The 20,514-nt window shown below is 41.7% G+C and overlaps 1 protein-coding gene across 2 annotated transcripts in view; it reads left to right on the top strand.

Annotated features, from left to right (window-relative positions):
- The first annotated feature begins 945 nt into the window (after positions 1-945).
- Positions 946-20,514, top strand: part of RGS12 (regulator of G protein signaling 12) — a 75,031-nt gene continuing 55,462 nt past the window's right edge. For both annotated transcript variants that reach the window (XM_066631783.1, XM_066631784.1), the window contains exons 1-2: positions 946-2,869; positions 16,516-16,629. In XM_066631783.1, coding sequence (XP_066487880.1) covers positions 1,028-2,869; positions 16,516-16,629 — 1,956 coding nt within the window. In that variant the 5' untranslated portion in view covers positions 946-1,027. The remainder of the gene's footprint in view (positions 2,870-16,515; positions 16,630-20,514) is intronic.

Below are 20,514 nucleotides of genomic sequence, written 5' to 3'. Positions count from 1 at the left end.
GGGAAGGTGAGGAACCAGGGCAGGAGGGTGTGGAATTGATGGAGATCTGCAAAATAGCTAGCGCAGACTTGAGAAGCCCCATTGTGGGGCTTGAGGCTTTCCCAGGGAAGAGGACGAAAGTCCCCTTCCGCAAAGGAGATTTCCGGCGGCTTCCTGGTGCCTACTGGATATAGCAGTAGCCACTTTGGCGCTACTGCTCCAGTGGGTGCTGGGAGGCTTAGAAATAGGCTGTTAGTCCCTAGTTTGAATGTTTTGTAGCCTTTGTCTTAGAATAAGCTGAGGTACAAAACTGTTTAGTATGTTCTATTTTCTCTTGTTCAAGGGTTTGAACAATGGCTTTATAATCACAATAAGCATGTTAACAAATAGATAATGATTTTGTGAAAAGGAATAAAATCCAGAGAAGTAATTGCAGTTCTGTGGATAGTTAATGTGTGCTAATAAATTTGTGCTTTTTTTTTATTATTAGGACCCTAACTAGTTAGTTCAATGCAGTACTTTTAATGGATTCTTTCATTATTCCATTATTCCTGCAGTACTTTTAATGGATTCTTTCATAAAAATTCAAATTAAACTGAATTTTTTTGTATTTGTCTTCACAAAAGTGAATATCAGATTGTAGAATATAGTCTTCAAGAATTGTCACAAGTTCATTGACTTTGAAAGAGAATGTGGAGCAAGCTGAGAGATGAAACAGTCTGAAGTTAGCAGGTTTGTGGGCTTCCTGCTGAGAATGTACTTGGCAGGTATCAGACACTCTGTGATGTACCTATGTCCTAAATGAATGTATAGTCTGTGCTTCTTTAGCTTATAGTTGGCTTATACGTGGAGCAACCTCCTCATTTTACTACCATATAGCTGAATATATTACTCTTAATAATAAAAGAAGAATTAAAAGATGTATTTAAACAATATTTGTTTTGTTTTTATGTAGAATTTCCCAAGATAAAGTGGATTCCTTTACGGCATCTCATGAAAAATTCACACTGGAGTATTTCATAGGTTTCCTGTTCCAGGAAATACCAACATGTACAGACCAGGGGAAAAATCGAAGCGTCGGATGCGCATGCATGCATCTAGCATAAGAAGCGTTGAAGTTGCTAGAGGGAGAGCAGGATATGGGTTCACCCTTTCTGGACAAGCTCCCTGTGTTCTTAGTTGTGTTTTGAAAGGCAGCCCTGCTGATTATGTGGGACTTAAAGCAGGAGATAAAATATTTGCAGTAAACGAAATTAATGTGAAAAAGGCATCCCATGAAGATGTGGTGAAGCTGATAGGCAAATGCTCTGGCATTTTGCACATGGTTATTGCTGAAGGGATCGGCCACACAGACTCATGTTCAAGTGATGAAGAAGTTGGATTTTATGACGGGAAGGGATGGCTAAAGCCAAAGCCTGACTCAAAAGGGTTGGGAATAAACAGAGCAGAGAAAGTAGTTGAAGAGATGCAGTCTGGTGGAATTTTTAACATGATATTTGAAAATCCTAGTGTGTGTTCTGGTAATATGCAGTCTTTGATGAGAGAGCAGGTACAAGCTCATGAAATTACTGCTGCTAAATTAGAAACAGGACCTGAAAATATAAACAACAATCCTAATGTACACTATAATGAGGAACTGTCCAAAGCCTTGAATGACGAGTCACTGTTTAGAATTGGATTGGAAAACCAGGAATATTTTGGATTAGATGCAAGCATTTTAAATGTGACTATGGTTGTAGGCTACCTAGGATCAATTGAACTTCCTTCTTCAAGTTCAAATTTGGAATATGATAGCTTGCAGGCTATTCGTGGCTGCATGAGACGTCTTCGAGCAGAACAAAAAATCCATTCATTGGTGATGATGAAGATTATGCATGATTGTATTCAACTCTGCAACAATAAATCTGGTGTGATTGCAGAATATCCTGCAGAGAAGCTAGCGTTCAGTGCCGTCTGTCCTGATGACAGAAGATTTTTTGGGTTAGTTACTATGCAGACCTTTGACGATGCAAGTTTGGCTCAAGACGATGAAGCTGTTTTGAGAACTTCATGTCATGTGTTTATGGTGGATCCAGAATTATTTCATCATAAAATTCATCAAGGCATTGCTCGACGTTTTGGATTGGAATGCACAGCAGATCCAGACACTAATGGCTGCCTAGAATTTCCAATGTCATCTCTGCCTGTTCTGCAGTTTGTCTCTGTTTTGTACAGGGATATGGGGGAGTTGATTGAAGGAGTGCGAGCAAGGGCCTTTCTTGATGGTGATGCAGATTTTCATCAAAATAATAGTATGAGCAGTAATAGTGATAGTGGTATTGGAAATTTTAACCAAGAAGAGAAAAGCAATAGAGTTTTGGTGGTTGATCTAGGAGCCAACTCAAGTAAACATGTTCTTAGTACTATACGGGACAGTCCAGTAGGTAATGGTCAAGCTGCTTCTCACTGGAATTTTGGCCATGAACAGGAAGGAAACTCTTCTCTAGAATCAATGTTTCACAATGATAAATCTCAAAAGTTCTTAGGTCCTTCAGCTCGCATTGAAGTTCCACTAGTTGCTGCTCAAACCTCAGTTACACCATGCAAGAAAAATTCTGTGGACGTTTCCAATCAAAGATGGTTGCCTGTTCATGTGTTAAAAGATTGGCAACATGGAAGTGTAAGTGACCAAGAATCATACACAGATTCTACAGATGGCTGGTCAAGTGTTAACTGTGGTACTCTTCCCCCTCCAATGAGTAAGATTCCTGCTGACAGATACAGAGTAAATGGCAGCTTTGGTCAGCCTAATCTAATATCTCAAAAGAATGAATGGCCTAAAAAAGGGTTTCACATGCAAAACCCATTTGACTCTCAACATGGTGTCAGAAAGCTCAAAGATGATAAAAAGGTAAGAATGTTTATGTAATATTGCTATCCTAAAATGCTTTGAAATTACTCAGTTACTTGGAATACAGTGTTGCTGAAGATTATGGTCAATTTAGGCATTACTTTGTTTCCCTTCTTTGTAATTATTATCAGTACAATTAAAAATAAATTGTGCTTAGTGATAACATGAAAGTTTAATAATAGTGTACTGATGAATGTTAACATTCACAATCTGAAGTTGAATAATACTGAACTTAGAACAAACCAAATAAGGAAGTGTAAAATAGTGTGCTTTTGAGTTTTACAAAGCTTTTCATCAGGCAGATACTAAACAACTTGATAGAGGAAGGGAAAGAGGGATGTACTGTATTGCAAGAGCCCCAACAGTCTGTAGTTAGTAAAATCAAAGGTGGATTTCAGTGGTTTTCCTGCAGATTTGAATCAGCCTCTGTAAGGTTTCAATGTGCACACTTTGGGCACACATATGTGCACACATGGCTTCTTTTGGCTAAAAATGGACTGAACCCCTCCAGAAACATCTGTAAGTGAACTCAAGGCTAACCTACACTTAAGTTTCTTTTGTTAAGGATGAACTTAACACTGGAAGGGTCCTTTCTTCAATAAATAGCAGCTGTGAGCAGGGTGTGTGTGTGCGCGCGTGCGTGAGCGAGAGAGAGAGAGAGAGATTGATTTTGACTTGGGTTTGCAACAAAAGGAAGTTAACTGCTAACTGTTCCAGTTTTCCTAGCAAAAATTGCATAAGCACCACAAACTATTTGAGCAAATAGCCACTGGGGTGTGTGTGATTTTTTTTTTTAAGCAGGAAAATAGCACAAGAGGGAATTGTTCAACCCCCCCTCCCCATACGCACACATTGAAGTTCTGAGCTGGATATGTTTCTGCCATACCTATGATCAAGTCAACACTTCTAGTTCATTTCCAGTGTTATGCCCATCTGTTAATGATGGGTTTAATGTAACTTTAGGGCCCAGTTGTATTCAGTGCAGGAGCAGCAGCTCCAAATGGCCACTGCTGGATCCTGTGCTGGTTCTGAGTAGGCTGGAGATCTCCTCAGGTGAAGGGGACAGTCGTCCCCTTTCCTTGAGTAAACCCCAACCTCCTCAATGGGGCTTCTCAAGTTTGTGCCAGTAAATTACGGGTGCAGGCTTAAGAAGCCCCATGTTGGGCTTCCTAGTCTGACAAGGATAGGATTATATGGAGGAGGTGGTGCAAATGTGCTTTAAGATGTATTTGCAACACCCACCATCAGCACTGGGTCTGCAGCGCCAGCAATAGGGCAGTATTGGATTGGGCTGCCCATTGACATGTAGTTTAACGCTGTCTAGTGTCTTATGCTGACCTGAAACTCTTAGGTTCTTTCCAAGATATTGTTCATTACACGAAAAATTCTACAACGACAGCCACCTATGATTTTATGAAGAGCAAAGAATTCTTAGGCAGAACCCAATGTCACTTAACAACAATTAGTAATGTTATACCTATTTCTTTGTTTTGCTTACAGTTCTGTGTTTTCTTACAATGTATTTAATGGTCAAAGTCTTTTGGGTATGTATTCATAATAAAAATAAGTAACTCACTTGTCCAGAAACAAAATCAGATTAATTACAGCAAACCAGCCTCTACACAGGTTCTGTAAATTACTTGCAATGAGTGATGTAGACACAATAAGGCTAATGTCTGTAAAGCAACCAAGTCAACTTCATGTTTTTGCACAAAACATAGATTGAAGAGACAATGCACAAGACTTTGAACAAACACAGGGAAAAGATTTCATTAAGGCATTAAAGAATCTGCATTGAATTGATGAAGTTTATCCTATTGCAAACCTTAAAAAGCTCCTATACAATAGAGATGGGACAGAGATGGAAATAACAGTCTCCTTCATCTGCAGTCTGGGCCACTTTCTGTGGACTCAAAGTTGATGAATCTGCTATTTTTGACAACTCCCAAATAACAATTTCAGGGTGTCTTGAGGGAAGCCTTGCTGATGTCTATTCCCAGGCTACTAAATCTTGGATAGGTAAAATGGTCCAAGAGGGTTTCTGTCCAAGCATGTGAGTCTGATCTGAGAAACCCCCCTTTTACCATTCTAAATATGTTACAGGGCACTCAGCAATGTTTCTTAGGCCCAAATCCTAACCAACTTCCAGCACTGGCATTGCTGTGCCAATGATGCATGTGCTGCATCCTGCAGTTGGAGGGCGCTCACAAAGGCCTCCTCAAGGTAAGGGAATATTTGTTTCCTTACCTAGGAGCTGCATTGCCCTTATGTCGGTGCTGGAAAGTGGGTTAGGATTGCTCCTCTAGTCTAATTTTGTAGAACTAAGCTGTGGGATGGAACTCTTTGTGCTTATTTTCCCCACCTGCTAAAAATATCTCTTCAGCAAGCAACTCACAAAGATTTCATAGCCATCCTGTGAAAGGTATACAAGGAACTCGTGGGAACACAATTCCATGTAGTGTTGCATCAAGTGTTATAAAGGTATGGACTAAGACTCAGGGAGGTTATCCCCAGATCTTAACTTATAAACTGTCCTGGCATAAAGTATTCTGCTACTATGAGTGAAAGCTACCTCCATGGCCCAGCAAGGCTTGACCTTCCAAGGCTTTGTAGCTCTGTATTTTTTCCAGCACATCTCTCACCAAGAGAGTCAAGAGTTGAAAAGCTTCTGCCTGAAAATGAGAGAGTGTTGGTTATGTCATCATCCAAACTCAATTTGGGCATTTTAAAACATGAAACAGACCAGGATCCCAACTCATGCACAGGATGGAAGACGCCATGACTCCAGCCTTTGCTTCCATGTTAAGACACCCATATATGTCCATCATATGATTCAGTATAGAGAATTAAGGGTAATGTACCATATACCATATCTGTGGCCCCAGACATACCATATTGGGATAGTCCAGTATGGGGGCACAGCGCTAAGTTTTCATGGTGCCTCAACCCGCTGCCCCTTGCCCTCACCATTGGAGCCATTCCCGGCTGCGAGAACAAAGTCGAAGAGATGCCTCCACTTTGCTCTTGTGGCCAGGAATGGCTCCAAGTGGGAGGGGCAGCTTATAAGGCTCATTGAGGTGTCCTACAAAAATTGGTGTTGTGCCCCCTGTAGCTATGTTTCTGGGTTAGTCCTATGGTTGTTATGGTGGACATGAAGTTCTGAACTGCACTCAGTTAAATGTTCAGAGTAGCTTAATATCAAATCTGAGACTGTCTCAATCAGCTTTGTCACAGAGTCTTTGAGGCAGTGGGTGAGTACTGTATCAACAGAATCCACAGTTTGTTCCAGGAGCCTAACAACAAGCAAATTTGTTGCAGATGGTACGCTAGGCTTTCTCAGCCTTACTAAAATCTTCAGAAGTACTTTCAAGTGTTCCAGCTGACAGATTGGTGCAGAAACAGTTGCTTCACAATTTCTTCTTCCAGTGAAGAATGAGAAGGAATGATGCAGCAGATCTCTAGAGAGGGATTGTGCTATCTGCTTCTGCTGAGAGTAAAAGGATCATGTTGGAACATGTGAAGCAATGCAGTCCTTTGAAAAGGAGGAAACAGTACAAGGCAGATTATTCTGATAAAATTCCTCCTTCCAAACAATTGTTACACAACCTCTCCTTTCCTTTTCCTCTTTGTAGGTGAAGAATGCCCAAGAGGGAGGAGGTGTAACAAATTCATATAAAGTATTGGTTCATGTCATGGTTTACAGATATTTTTGTGTGTGTTATTTCAAGGTTGTTGTGCTTAATCCATCTGCTTTTTGTATCTCATGTGAAATTTGGGCATTGGTAAGGTGGTATTTGGGAGGGTCTGTGGCTCCTTTTTGTTTTGTTTTTATTTTGAAGTGACTTTTGACAGTGCAGGAAGTTAGAAATTGTTAATGCTTTGATTGGGAAACAACATCCTGTTAATGAGGGGCAAAGCCTAGTTCATATGTTGGTTCCTCCATAGTAAACAGTACCCATTAAATCCTGCTAATGGAGTTAATTATGTAACATTTGTTTATTAGAATATTCCTGTCTTTGCTTATAGTCCCTAAGCTGGCCCACAACGCAATTTAAAATAACACTGTATAATAAACCAGTAAAATAACCCAATATAGTGAAACAATAAATACAAAAACAAGAATGAGAGCAGTACAATTAAAACCATCTAAAAATTATCACAGCAGAATAAAAAATCAAACTAAATCCTGGCAAAGTAAAAACGCTTAACAACTTGCCTAAGAGTCATTAAGAGAGGCCTAGTCAGGTCTATCACAGGAGGGTGTTTCACAATCTGGGTGCTGTAACTGAGACCCAGTCTGTGCATTGTGCAGAGTGAGGTGATAGATGTCTGGAGCGTTCAGGCTGTAAACCAGAACATACTGTCAGTAGCATAGCTAGAGGGGGTGCAAAGCGCTAAGTTTTGCAGGCACCTGAATGCGCAGTGCAAGGGGACCCTTTCCTCCCTTTTGAGCCATTCCTGGGGGCGAGAACAATGGAGGCGAACGCCTCAGTTTTGCTCTCTCCACCAGGAATGACTGGGGGGGGGGGCTGCTTGCACAGCGCGTTCAGGCATCTGCAAAACTTAGTGCTTTGCCCCCCACTAGCTATGCTACTGCATACAGTATATTAGCATGCTTCGCCACTCAAAAAGCGCAGCACAGGTATCTTTCCGATTTGCTGGTTTACTGCATCCAGGATGTTTTGTGCATAGAGAAAGATTCAGAAGTATGACTCCCCACTCACAGTCTGAAATGAAACATACCAGAATTCTGTACCTCGGCTTACCACCTCATTCTGCAGAATGTGTGGATTGGGGTCTGAGAAGGTCCTGTCACATGTCCTAGCCAGCTGTATCTCTGATGGCAGCAGAACACAGAGCAAGGCCTCCCAATGACTAGCAGGTGGGCAGGGGTGCGTGCGTACTTGTGCGTGCAGAGTAGGTGGTTCTTCAGGTATCCTCGTTTTAAAACATTTAGGAATTACAGGTACTGAGCAGCGCTTCGAATTGTGCACACTAATGAATGGAAGCCTGTGCAGACTGAACAAAATTGGAATGATATGCCCTAAGACTGCGGTTTTCAAACTTTCTGGGAGTTTGAAACCTGCTGTAAGTCTTTGCGGGGGTGGGGGGAGGCAGCAGGGGCAGGGGGAAGGCAGCAGGCAGTGATCACGTAGCTCAGGGGGCTGCAGGGACTGTGATGCACTCACCAGTCCCTGTAGCAGCCGTCCCTGTGTGCGGGGAGCCCTGCGCAAGCGCCTGCAGGGCGCCCCATGTCAGGGAAAGGGAGAGTAGAGTGATCTGCTCTGTCTCTGCAAAAGTGGAGCATGAGCGCCCAACTCTCCCTTTCCCTGATCTGGGGTGCCCTGCAGGCGCTCACGCAGGGCTCCCCGCACACAGGGACGGCTGCTGCAGGGACTGGAGGGTGCACCCCAGTCCCTGCAGCCGCATCAAAAGGGAAAGCGGAGCGATCGTGCTTTGCTTCTGGTTTTCCGGAGCAGGGAACGATTGCTCCGCTTTCACTTTTCCTGTCCTGGGGAGCCCTGCCAAAGGTTGCTCAGGGCTCCCTGCACCCCCAGGAGGCTGCAGGAGGCTTGGGCAAGTGCACCCAAGCCCCTGCAGCCCCCCTGAGCGGCGCGATCCTGTGAATAGCGCTGCTGCCTTCCCCCTGTCTCCTGACTGCCCCCGCCCCTTAAGTGGGTAGAGGCCAGGACCCACAGGCATGGAGCCCTATGGAAAGTGAAAGTGAGCCGTATCACATGCTTACTCACCATAGTCCGTCGGAAAGGGCAGGCTGGGAGGAATCCAGTGACACCACAATGGTTCTGATCCAATGAATGCAGCCCCCCAAAAGAACCTGAGAAACTCTCCCCTCCCAGCTGCGAGTCTGAGCCTGAAACAAAGCCACATGGCCATGTTGTGAGTAGGCAGACTTCCCTTAGTCAAGGCAGGCTCAGAGAACTCCAAAGAGGTCAGAATGGTCCTGATCCCATGAATGCAGCCCCCAAAAACACAGAGAAGGAGGTCTTCCCTCTCAGCTGTGAGTCTATGGAGCCCTATGGAAAGTGAAGCAGCCTCATGTCGCGTTTACTTGTGAGTAGGCAGATGTGCCTTGGCTGGTGGTCAGGCCATGCAGAGGGGTATGTGAGGACACCAGAATGGTCCCGATCCAATGGAGCTGGAGTGCAACAAATGTCCAGAGGCAGCCTCCCCCCCCCCCCCACTAAAAAGGACAAAAAAGTGACTTGAACTGGTAAGGGGCATGTTTTCTATTTTGCACTTGCAAAGCCAGGTGGGTCTTTGTATTGATATGCCTGAAATAGAAGAACTTTAAACTGGGCACTAGGGAGGGCTGGAAAACTCATTGATTCTTTTTGGAGGGGTGTTATTGCAGGCAGACTACAGAGTAAGCTCCATTGACCACTATGGGACTTACTTCAGTGCAGACATGCATAGGATTGGGCTCACAGGCTGCAATCCTACCCACACTTTCCTGAGAGTAAGCCCCATTGACCACAGTAGGACTTACTTCAGAGTAGATTCACTTGGTGGAACAGGACTGGCTCCCCCTTGTTTAATTATTTTATTTTAATTTATAATTTTATAATTATTTATAATTATTTTAATTTGCTTCATGATGTCACTTCTGGCCATGACATCACTTCCAATGGGTCCTGGACAGGTTGTCATTCTAAAAAGTGGGTCCCAGTGCTAAAAGTTTGGGAGCTGCTGCAATAAGGTGTTAGTAATTTGACATGGGGTGTGTGTGACTCTACAAGTTTTCAAAATCACTAAAATCAGAGTTTGGAGGAATAAGACCATCATGTTATATATCAATCAATATGTAATTTCATGCAGAATGCAATGAAACAAACCACATTGAAATATCTGTGTTCTAACAAAAGGTACAGCCAAAAAACTGGTGGGGGCGGGGCAATGGTACATCACCACGCCTAGCTGGGGCGTTGCCCCACCCACTACATGGGGTGACGTGAATCCTAGTGATGCCACTGTGCACTACTCACTATATACATGTACTATATATACATCTAGCACAAAAATAAACACATTGATGATATACAACACTAATACAGGTGTGCGCCACTTAATGATGTGGATATCTTCTCTGATCCCCATTATTATGCAATTAGGTCATTAAGTGAACATTCAGTCCAATATATTGCCTTTGTGTAAACAGATAATCCCTGCCAGACACTAGCTGGCTGCACAAGCTACTGGAGATAGATTGCCTCTTCTTTGCATTAAGAGCCTCTCTGTTGTGTTCACAGACACTCTGTTGCAGGCTATGGGAGATAGGATTGCCTCATTAAGAGCATCTTTATTGTGCTTTGACCACCATCATATATGCGGTCTGTCATTAAGTGAACGGTTGTTAAGTGGCGCACACCTGTATAGGAAATCTACATATGTATTAATTTATTGTGTTATACGTACAGCTAAATGTTTGGATAATTTATTTGCAAAAAGTGCCCATTCAAGGTATAACTACAAGTGGTAAGAAATATGCAACTGCCATCAAAACAGCAAGGCTGATTTGAATTCTTCTCTTCTGTAATGCGTAGTATATACCTGAAACTATTATGCTGAGCATTTCATTGTCTGCCATTTGCACTCAGTAGTATGGACTAGAGGTGAGAAAATAAGCAGTATAATGATACCAAGTCATGAGGTAAGTTGTGCTACACATTATTGGCGGGTGGGGAGCGGAAAGAACTAAACCCAGCACTGCTACTGTCAGCATCTGTCACATTTTTTACAAGTAGTTCTTCCCTCCAAGATTAATGCACAGCAACCCAATATCAGAACGCAGTTTTTTTCCCCTAGATGTTGGCATTTAAAATTAGAACAAAATCCTACAATTAAAAAAGGTTACATTAAATTGTATGGCACTGAATAGAATTCCAGCTGCTACTAATTTTGCTTTATAAAAAGCTTTACAAAAAAAATAAAAAGTAGGACAATCTCCAAAAGGAGTGAGTAGAGCTTTGGAAGATTGAAGACCCTATAATTATACAAGAGAAGACATGAATAGTATTATGCAGCATTGTTAACATTGCTCTTGCATCACAAGTGATTTTGGCTTATTTCATCAAAATCAACTTTACATAATTAAGAAAAACATAGATGCTGTGATAAAAATTGCAACCTCCACTGTATGTATTGGCAACCTTCAGTCTCGAAAGACTATGGTATCGCGCTCTGAAAGGTGGTTCTGGCACAGCGTATGGCGAAGTTGGAGTGTCCTCTCCAGTGCGCGAAGCCTGGGTAAAGAAGGTATGGAGGATAGGCTGTTACCCATGCAGCAAATCCCCCCTCTCCACGTCGCTGGAATGGTCCAATGGAAAGGCAGAAGCCAATACGGATGACTTAGGTTATGCATAATGATTTTTATGTCACCAGAATCCTGTTTGTCTAGATTTCTTTGAAGATGTGTTTTCTGGAAAGTAAAGTTTCTGTTTGAAGTACTTACTAAAATGCTTATTTACCTCCCCTGCCAGTGCAGTCATACCAATGAAGTGCACATTGCATCCTGCCCTGAGGGGGGGGGGAGCCCCAGGGGCCTCCTTATCCTGGGGCAAACCTCCACTGTCCCAATGGGTCGCCTCAGATCTGCACCAGCCATTTTGCTTGCACAGAACCAAGGAGAGTAAGGGAAAGGGAAGAGAAGATGAACACAGATAGGATCCTGCAACATGCCAGTGCTGCCAGGATCCATCTCCTCCCTCCCCTGTTCTGCCTCCTGCCTGCTCCCTCCCTGGCCCTGTTCCTTCTACCACCCTTCTACCACCCTTCCTCCACTCAGGCTTACTTGTTCTGCATGTAGACATTTCTAGGGCTCCAGTACTGCCACGGTTTGCACGAATGTTTGCAGTGGCCACGGTTTCCAGAATGGGTGCTGGTGATGTGCTATGCATGCCATTTGGTGGGGAGGAGGTCATTCATACAAGTGAGGCTTACACAGTTGTGACAGTTTTTGAGAAGGGAGGAAAAGGTATAATAGTTGAAATGTGACATGACATTTATTCATGGCTTCTCTGGCAAAATCAGTGGTTCTAAAACTTCCTGCCCTCCTGAAACTTTTCAATGCTGATTCCTCTCTGCTGAGGAATCCCTGTGTTTGAGAGTTCTCAGCCTAGGATGTGCAGTATTCTCAGTTCATGTGTGATTTCAGCCAGACTTGTTAGGCTTTGTCATTGCCCCAAACAAATTGAAAGTACGTACATACAGTGCTTAACTATGACCACATTTTGAGGAAAATTGGACTAGGAATGCTGATCAAGGGAAACTCCCCTGCCTTTATAGATCTTCTCTTTGTAGAACTATGTAACTGAAATTACTCTGAGAATTACTTATATATTTTTATTAGTTTATGATGGCCACATTGATTATAGAAAAGCATTTCTGCTAAAAGTTTCATGCAGCTTTTTCTTTTGACCCATGCTCTATTAACCTCCTCCTCTCTGCAGCCAATAATAATGTTTTCTCTTTTCCTTGGTGAATCATTATAGATTTCTTGGAACCTCTTTCTCTATTAACATTCCCTCTCCCTTTCTCCCCTCCATGAAACAGTGCATGGTTTTTTTGCACCCTTTCCCCTTTTTCCTGTTTTATCACCAATAGGTGGCTCTGTACTCCATTCCTTCCTTAGTATGGTGGCAATAATGCACAAAGATTTTTCTTTCCCAGTAATTCTCACATGGAGAGAATCCCTGATACAGGCAGGCATGTTGCATGACTGCACCAGGCAAAAACTTGTTCAGATGCCTTTGCACAACAATGTAGAGCATAATGTAGACCTTTTTCCACCCTCCCAACTTTCTGTTTCTGTACAGTGTGGGAAAGGAGTGCAGATAATAGGTATTTAGGACCAAGGAAGGATGTAATGTTTTGCATATTTATCTTCAAGCACTTGTTAGGTTTCCAAGGTTCCCTGGAACCTAGTTTGAAAGCCATTGATGTAATATAAATGTTTTAATCATAACTAAGTACTAGTAGGTATATTTCCTTACTTACCCCCTTGACTGAAAGCTGGCTTGTGAAAAGACTTCAGTTGACTTGTTTTGTCTATTTAACTCCTGTTGCAATATTGCAAAAACAGGGTACTCTGTACTTGGTACAGTGGAATGAGAGAATTCTGGCTAGCCTTGCCCCAGTGCAGACACGCTGTAGCTGCGACCCTGTCCCCTCACTCTCCCTGGGTACAGCATTTGCCTGCAAGGGCAAAATTGTGCTGAGAACTATTTCCTCCTGATCATTTGGAATGATGAGCTTTAGCGCTCATCTCTGCAGACCAGTGCTGTATCTTTAGGGTTCTTGGGCCTCTAGGGACAACTTGCTGTTGTAGAGAGAGGTCAGTGGCTCTGGCTTCATACTATTTTTGAATGTGTGATGTCCTGCAGACTTTTTTTGACTCTCTCCAGGAGAGCCTTCAGAAACCTCAATAATCAGCCTGATTTACACAAAGCTACATTTTACATGATGATGCTCTTTGATAAGTTGGGTGCAAACTGTGTTAGAGCTTTGTAGATCAAATCAGCAACTTGAATTCAGTCAGAAAGAGAACTGTGAGCCGGGGCAGACACTAGAGTCCTGGTTTAATGTGCTTGCAAGTATAAGACCCATGAGAAAGTTGACTTTACTCCTTTGCCACATTTCTACGATAAAACCATAGCAAACAAAGGTTGATAAACTCTCAAGTACTCATTAAATGATTACCTGTTTTATTTATAGTAGCTATTTGAGAACTACCAGGTAAATAATCTATCTTTTTCAATTGTGAGATTAAAAACTGGTTGGACCCTTAATTAGCTCTGAAAAAGTTAGGCTGCTAGAATTCTAATCTGAAGATCAGAACCCCCAAAAGAATAGGTGAACTGTGCTGACAGTGGGAATAGTTGAGGGTACATTTTTACACCATTACCTTCAGCAGGTGCTTAGAAGTGTTAAGAATGCGTACCTGGCCTCCCCAGCCCTTAGAAGGCCTTCTGTGGCCTTCAGAGGGCTGATAACAATGACTTGGGGCAGGGCTTTTCAAACTGGAGCATTGTGACACCCTGGCCACTTTCCCCTTAAGGGGAGAGGGGGCAGCTGCAGGGGGCTGCAGGGACTGGCATTTACTTAACTGTCCCTGTAGCAGCCTCCTGGGGGTGTGGGGAGCCCTGCGCAAGGGTCTGCAGGGCTGCCCAGGTCTTGAAAAGTAAAGGTGCTGCGATCACGCTCCACTGCCACTTTTGTGGAAGTGGAGCGTGATCACTGCACTTTAACTTTTCAAGACCTGGGGAGCCCTGCAGACCCTCGCTCAGGGCTCCCCGTACCCCAGGAAAGCTGCTGCAGGAACTGGTGAGTGCATCCCAGTCGCAGCCCCCTGAGCGACGCGATCCTGGGGATTGCATTGCTGCCTCTGCAAGAACTTACTATGGTTCAAACTCCCTGAGAGTTTGAAAACAGTTGACTTAGGGTTTTCAGAAGTCGTGGTTCTCAGTCCTCAGTAGGGCCTCCAGGTTGGGTTCAGAGGGCAGGGTGGTACCCTGAAATCCAAGGATTCTAACATCTGCAGATTTCAGTAGCCACAGGGCTTCTGGAAATGAAATCGCTGTGGATAATGAGGGCTGGCCTGTACACTGACTTGTGAAATTAAGTCCCTGGCCTAGAAAAGTGCCTAAGTTCCAACTCTTATTTTACTTTGGGAGGAGGTTTATGAATGAGTAAAATTACAGTGGCTTTGGTCCCCCAAAACTCTAATTTCTGTCCCCTTTTTTTGTATGAGGAAAGGGCAATACACTTATAAAAAATTCTAGTTTTGAAAAGGTCTATCTTTAAAGTACAGGTCCAGCCTTTTTATACACGGATTTTTTATACATGGATTTGACTCAACACAAATGGCCCCTCTAAATGAGAAGGAATATGCTGATCCCTGGAGAAGAGGAAAAATGTACCCCTTTAAAATCAGTTTAAAAAACTGAACAGTCCTTTAACAATTGCCTCCTTAATGGGGGGGGGGCAACTGGCTGACAATCCATCAGTCCTTCTCTCTCCAGGGGCCCCTCCCTTCCCCCTTAGGTGAAAGAAAGGTGATCACTTTGCATTGGTGAAGGGAGGGGCTGAGTGAAGTGCCTTTCTAAGGTTTGGAGAAGGACTGATTGATGATTGTCTTAATGACTCTTATCTTACATCACAAAGGTCAGCAAGGCTGCTTTTAAATCACTGGAGCAAAGAAACTTTGTTTTTTAAATTGATTTGCTGTAGTGCATTTTGTGCCATCCGCATGAGTGCTTGGAAGGGAACCCATGTGAATAATGAGGTTCAACCTGTATTAACAATAAAAAAATAATGTCAATTACTTATCATTTTCTTGCCCATTGTTTTTTATTATCTGCACCTAAATTCTCCTATGGGAAAAAATGCAATGAAATTACAGGTGGTGCCTTAGTATCTGTGGGGAATCGGTTCCCAGGCCCCCCCCCCCACAGATACTAAAATCAGCAGATACAGAAATCCATGGATTTTGCACCTTTAACCCTTTGAATGCGAGCAGAGCTCCAGTCACATCTGAAGGGCATTCTGAGGGCTGGGAAGGTGGTGCATGGCCTCTGCAGCCCTCAGAATAACTTGTAAGGCCTTCGGGATGCCTTAGAACAGGGGTGCCCAAACCCCGGCCCTGGGGCCACATGCAGCCCTCGAGGCTTCTCAATGCAGCCCTCAGGGAGCCCCCAGTCTTCAATGAGCCTCTGGCCCTCCAGAGATTTGTTGGAGCCCACACTGGCCCGACGCAACTGCTCTCAGCATGAGGGCAACTGTTTGACCTCTTGTGTGAGCTGTGGTATGAGGGCTCCCTCCACTACTTGCTGTTTCGTGTCTGTGATGCAGCAGAGGCAGCAAAGGAAAGGCCAGCCTTGCTTTGTGCAAGGCCTTTTATAGGCCTTGAGCTATTGCAAAACCTTCATTAATTCATACATCTTTAATATATTCATTTATGTAAACTTATGCAAATTTATTCAAATTTTAATGTAAATTAATTCTTATTTTTCCCTGGCCACAGTGTCAGAGAGATGATGTGGCCTTCCTACCAAAAACTTTGGACTCAAGTTCTCAGTGAAAACTGGAAGTAATGTTTAAAGGCCTCCCTGAGGGCTTAGAAGTCATTCCGATGGCCGCGGAGACCATACATGGCCTGGGCCCTCAGAATGCTCTCTGGATGTGACCAGCACTCTGCTCTGGTTGCGTTCGGAGGGCTACAGGTCACCCTTGATTGGGTCTCAGTGCAGACCAGCAGACTTGCATTGAAGCAAATCCACGGATGATTAGACACAACCTGTGCTCACTTATGAGATGCTTTATTACTTCCCCTTCTGTTTGTGCACTATTTTGTGTGTACAGGGTCATTATCTGATCTTTTTTTATGGGTTAGGAATTTACAAAGTTGCCACTACATCATATATTTGTGTCAGAATTGAGGATCTGGGTAGTAAAATAAATGTTTGATCTATTGCTTAGTTCTGATGTGTGCACAGTTCCCCAAATGTTTAAAATGAAAAGTGCTTTTTAATGTAAATGTTATCTGTAGAGATAGTAGAGTTAAATAGATCTTGCTATATGAAGAATAAACACAAAAATACACTTAAACATATATTCCATGACTTGTTTAGGGTACAAAGTTTGGGCATCCTTCTGGATTAGTACAACCTTCCCAACATTCTGCTCGAAGATCTTTTGGACGATCGAAGAGATTCAGCATTACTCGTTCACTTGATGATCTTGAGGTAATTTGACACTGTTTTTATTGTGTTCTCTAAAGACAGGGTGAATATTATTTATTTATATTCTTAATCTTTAGATTCAAGGAACCAATGGGAAGTAGGTTATTTATTGAAAGCAAATATAAATGTAGTATTTTGCACTGGATGTGTACATAATGTGCATTGTTATCCAAAAGCTAAAGGAAAATAATACCTTTTTTAGCATGAACTAAGATGTCACACAATAGTGAACAAGCTGTCAGTTGTTCTTCAGGCTGAATATAAAGCCGAATGACAAGTGGGTAAGAGGAGAAGGGGAAAAGGTGGGCATTGTATGGAAGTCCAAAAGTCTATGGTGTGTAAGAGTCTTAAGATGGGGTCCAAGGGTTTGCAAAGATAACTATGAATATACATGGGAGGGATTCCTGTTTAGTCTTCACCATGAGAACAGGTTGACGAGAGTATGGCTCTACCATGAGAACTACCATTCTCAAAATGTAAGATGAAATGAAAGGAGGTAGTTTCTAGGGGTTTTTTTGTGCATTATTATTTTGTAGATATTTTGACAGATAAATGATGAAGGCAAAGTTTTAGACAGGATATTTTAACTATGTAAAATCATTTTTTGTGATTGGAATTTGTCTTCTATATGACGTAACAAAGTGTCAGTACTTCATAGCCTTGTGAGTTGAAGTACATGGGTGTGGTGCTGAATTTTTTTGAGAATCCTGTTCTACTAGGAAAAAGAATCCTGTAGACTTCTGTAGGCTTACTCAAAGAAACATGACACAGACAAGTAGGATTGAGCAAATCACATAATAGGCTTGCATGCAATTGTGATCTTGATGGAACACGCAGCTACATGCCAGGAAGCAGAAAATTGCAACATGAGCTGTATAGGGTGCTATTTGGTTTAAGAGCTAGTTAGAGTTTCAACATAGGAACTTGAAAACTATTTGATAAGCTTTTAATACACATTCAGTTCTGGAAGTGGAAGATTCACCACAGATGGTTCATTGTTATGCGAAGACTGTCTCAGCAACAATGCAAAGCTTTGAGTACAAGCAGCCTTTTTTTGTTTTTTTGGATGAGTAGATACACAAACTCATGTTTAATCTGGGTGGGACTTCACCCGGGAAGAAAGGAAGAAGAGATACCTCGACTTCATTTGTTTTACTGGACAGGAGAAGTAAATATGTGTTTGGCAACACCTTGACAGAAAACATCACTTAAAATGAGAAACAGGTCCCTTAGGGACTACTTATACATGGATAAAACTTGCAGCAGTCAAGTTGCTGTAAGTATGTTTCATTTTTCTAAAGTATGTTGAATTTAGGAAATTGGTTTTAAGAGCACCCTTCAGTTCAAGTTTTGTAGTTCCAGTAAAAATCTGTTAGAAACTTCTGACTTTTACCAGGTATAATTTTGAATCTATTAAATTATTTTTCTTTAATGTAACTTGATAAATTAATCATCTAAATTCTTGTGTGTGGAGCAGGAAACTGATTTTCTAATAGGTGTTTATGCTGTACTGTGCCCTGTGGTGTTCTAACACAAACATAACAATTATTCTTCAAAAAAAATGATACATTAAAGGGCACTTTATAAAAATTTTTGAGCAATATTTGCTAGTATATTTGCAGCTTCCTACCATTTTTATGGTTCAAAATTTTTTTGAGTTTGGTGTTTTTTCTTTAGAGTTTAATTAGATTTTTAAAAATGAAACAGGAGTTCAAGAAACTAAGAGTGCTAAAAAAGAAATTGATAAAACTATATTAAGTTGTAATACATCGTATATATTAAGATAGTTGTACAATTGGGCTAACTATATTTTTATTATATATTTTGGAGTCATAAAAATCACTTGAGTAATAGATATGTCCTTTTTTAAGTGATTAAAAATGATGGTATCTATTTCTTAATTATGCTTCTTGTTGGTAAAAAAATCCTCATGGATTTGTAATCTGCAAAGATGCTGTTTTTAGCTCTGTATTGGGTATGGGTCACATGAGCTTTCAACATGTTGAAAATGCTTCAGTTTTGTTTTAATTGATATTCAGAAGCTCTACTATTTAGCAATTTGTATCTTTTTCTTTGAAATAAAGCTGAAAGAGTATATCTTTGCTATCATGATATTGTTTATAACATATTATTGTTTGCTTTTCTGGTGATAGGAATGATAAAAATCCATTGACAAAACTGTCCTTGATTCCATGTGAAAAACATTTGAAAACAATTTTTCTTTGTAATGAATGCTTTTTGGGGTGATGGTGACACATTTACTTGATGGTTGTTCCAATCTTGTGATGACTGCCTACTTTTCTGGTTTTGTAAATACTTGTTTCTGAAAAGCACTCATCTTGCAGAGTGATCAGGAACATGCGTACTCCAAAGGAAGTCCCAATAGTTGGGGTTGGTCTCCCTTCCTAGTAATTAGGCTTAGGCTGCAATCCTATACACACTGCCAGTGAGAAAGCCCCATTCTATAAAATGAAATTTAGTTCTGAGCTAGCATGCATAGAATTGTGCTTTTAGAATTGTAACTGAATGGTATAATTTCAGTGTATGCTGAGCCCTGGCCCTGAGGTATTAGATTTGGGTCTAGTGTTACACAAGACAGCGTGATCATGCAACAGCATCCCACTAATAGTTTAGTATAAATCCAAACAGAGGAAGAACCCCTTAAGGAATTGGGGTTTTTCCCCTTTCATTTTGGAAAGTTATATGCAGAACCAGCCTGCTGCTGTGATGTTGTGTGGATTTCCTCTAGTGTGGATTGTGAAAGACAAACAAGATTAACCCCAGTACTAGCACCTCTGCCTGCTTGTGTTGTCCACCTCTGATGGAAGTCTGATTTGGGATGGCATTCTCTATAATTGGGAAGTTCCTGGCATGTACATGTGTGATCATTTTATTAAATTGATGGTTGTCAAACAGGAGGATTTAACTGTGGCCGTGTTTGGTGGTATGGTTTTGGCAATATTTGTTTGCCATAACGTTTGGATAGCATTTTGTTTTTAGGCAACTTTAAAACACTGACACTGGACCAGTTTCCTTGATGAATGTTTGAAAACCTTTAAATGTCACAAAAACTTGAGACAAACTCACAGTGATGTTTGTACACTTCCGAAGGCTTTGGTGGTTTTTTCAGAATTCTAGTAATCTTTCCATTTCATCGTTTGTATACTGTACATCACTGTGGGAATGCAAGTTGAGAAGTAGTCTAGAAAAGCAAAGTAGTTTTTGCAAATCACTGCACTTGGATGGCATTCATCCAGGGGCTCTTAAGGAATTCAAATGTAAAATACTGATCTTCTAACAAAAATATGTAACTTGCCCTTGAAATTGGCCACCATGTTAAAGGTAGCCAATGTAACACTGGTATTTAAAACAGGATCCAGAAGGGAACTGGAAAATTGCAGCCGGGTCAACTGAACTCCTGTTCCAGGTAACTGATGGAAAGCATAATTAAAGATAAAATTACTAAGCATATAGCAGAACAAACCTTGCTAAAGAAGAAAGCACAATTTCTTCAAAGAAAATTACTGCCTCATTACTCTCAATTTCTTTGAGAATGTCAACAGGCATGTTGGTAGTTGCAATCTACCTGACTTTTTATACCTGGACTTTCAAAAGTCTTTTGACAAAGGACTGCCTTTTCACCATGGAGGGAAGTAACTGGGTTCCCTTGAGAATCTATATTGGGACCAGTGCTTTTTAACTTGTTCATCAGTAGTCTGGAGTTAGGGGTAAGGTTGCAAATGGTAGCAAACTATTCAAAGTAGTTAAAACTAAAGCAGATTATGAAGAATTCCAAAAGGTCCTGTCCAAACTGGGTAAATTGGTAACCAAGTGGAAAATTCAATTTAGAGAAGTGTGAAATGATGCAAATTGGGACAAAAAATCCCA

This window comes from Tiliqua scincoides, chromosome 6, assembly GCF_035046505.1.
Source record: "Tiliqua scincoides isolate rTilSci1 chromosome 6, rTilSci1.hap2, whole genome shotgun sequence".
Taxonomy (NCBI): domain Eukaryota; kingdom Metazoa; phylum Chordata; class Lepidosauria; order Squamata; family Scincidae; genus Tiliqua; species Tiliqua scincoides.
Note: the sequence above shows the minus strand (reverse complement) of the source record. Positions and strands in the feature narration are given on the sequence as shown.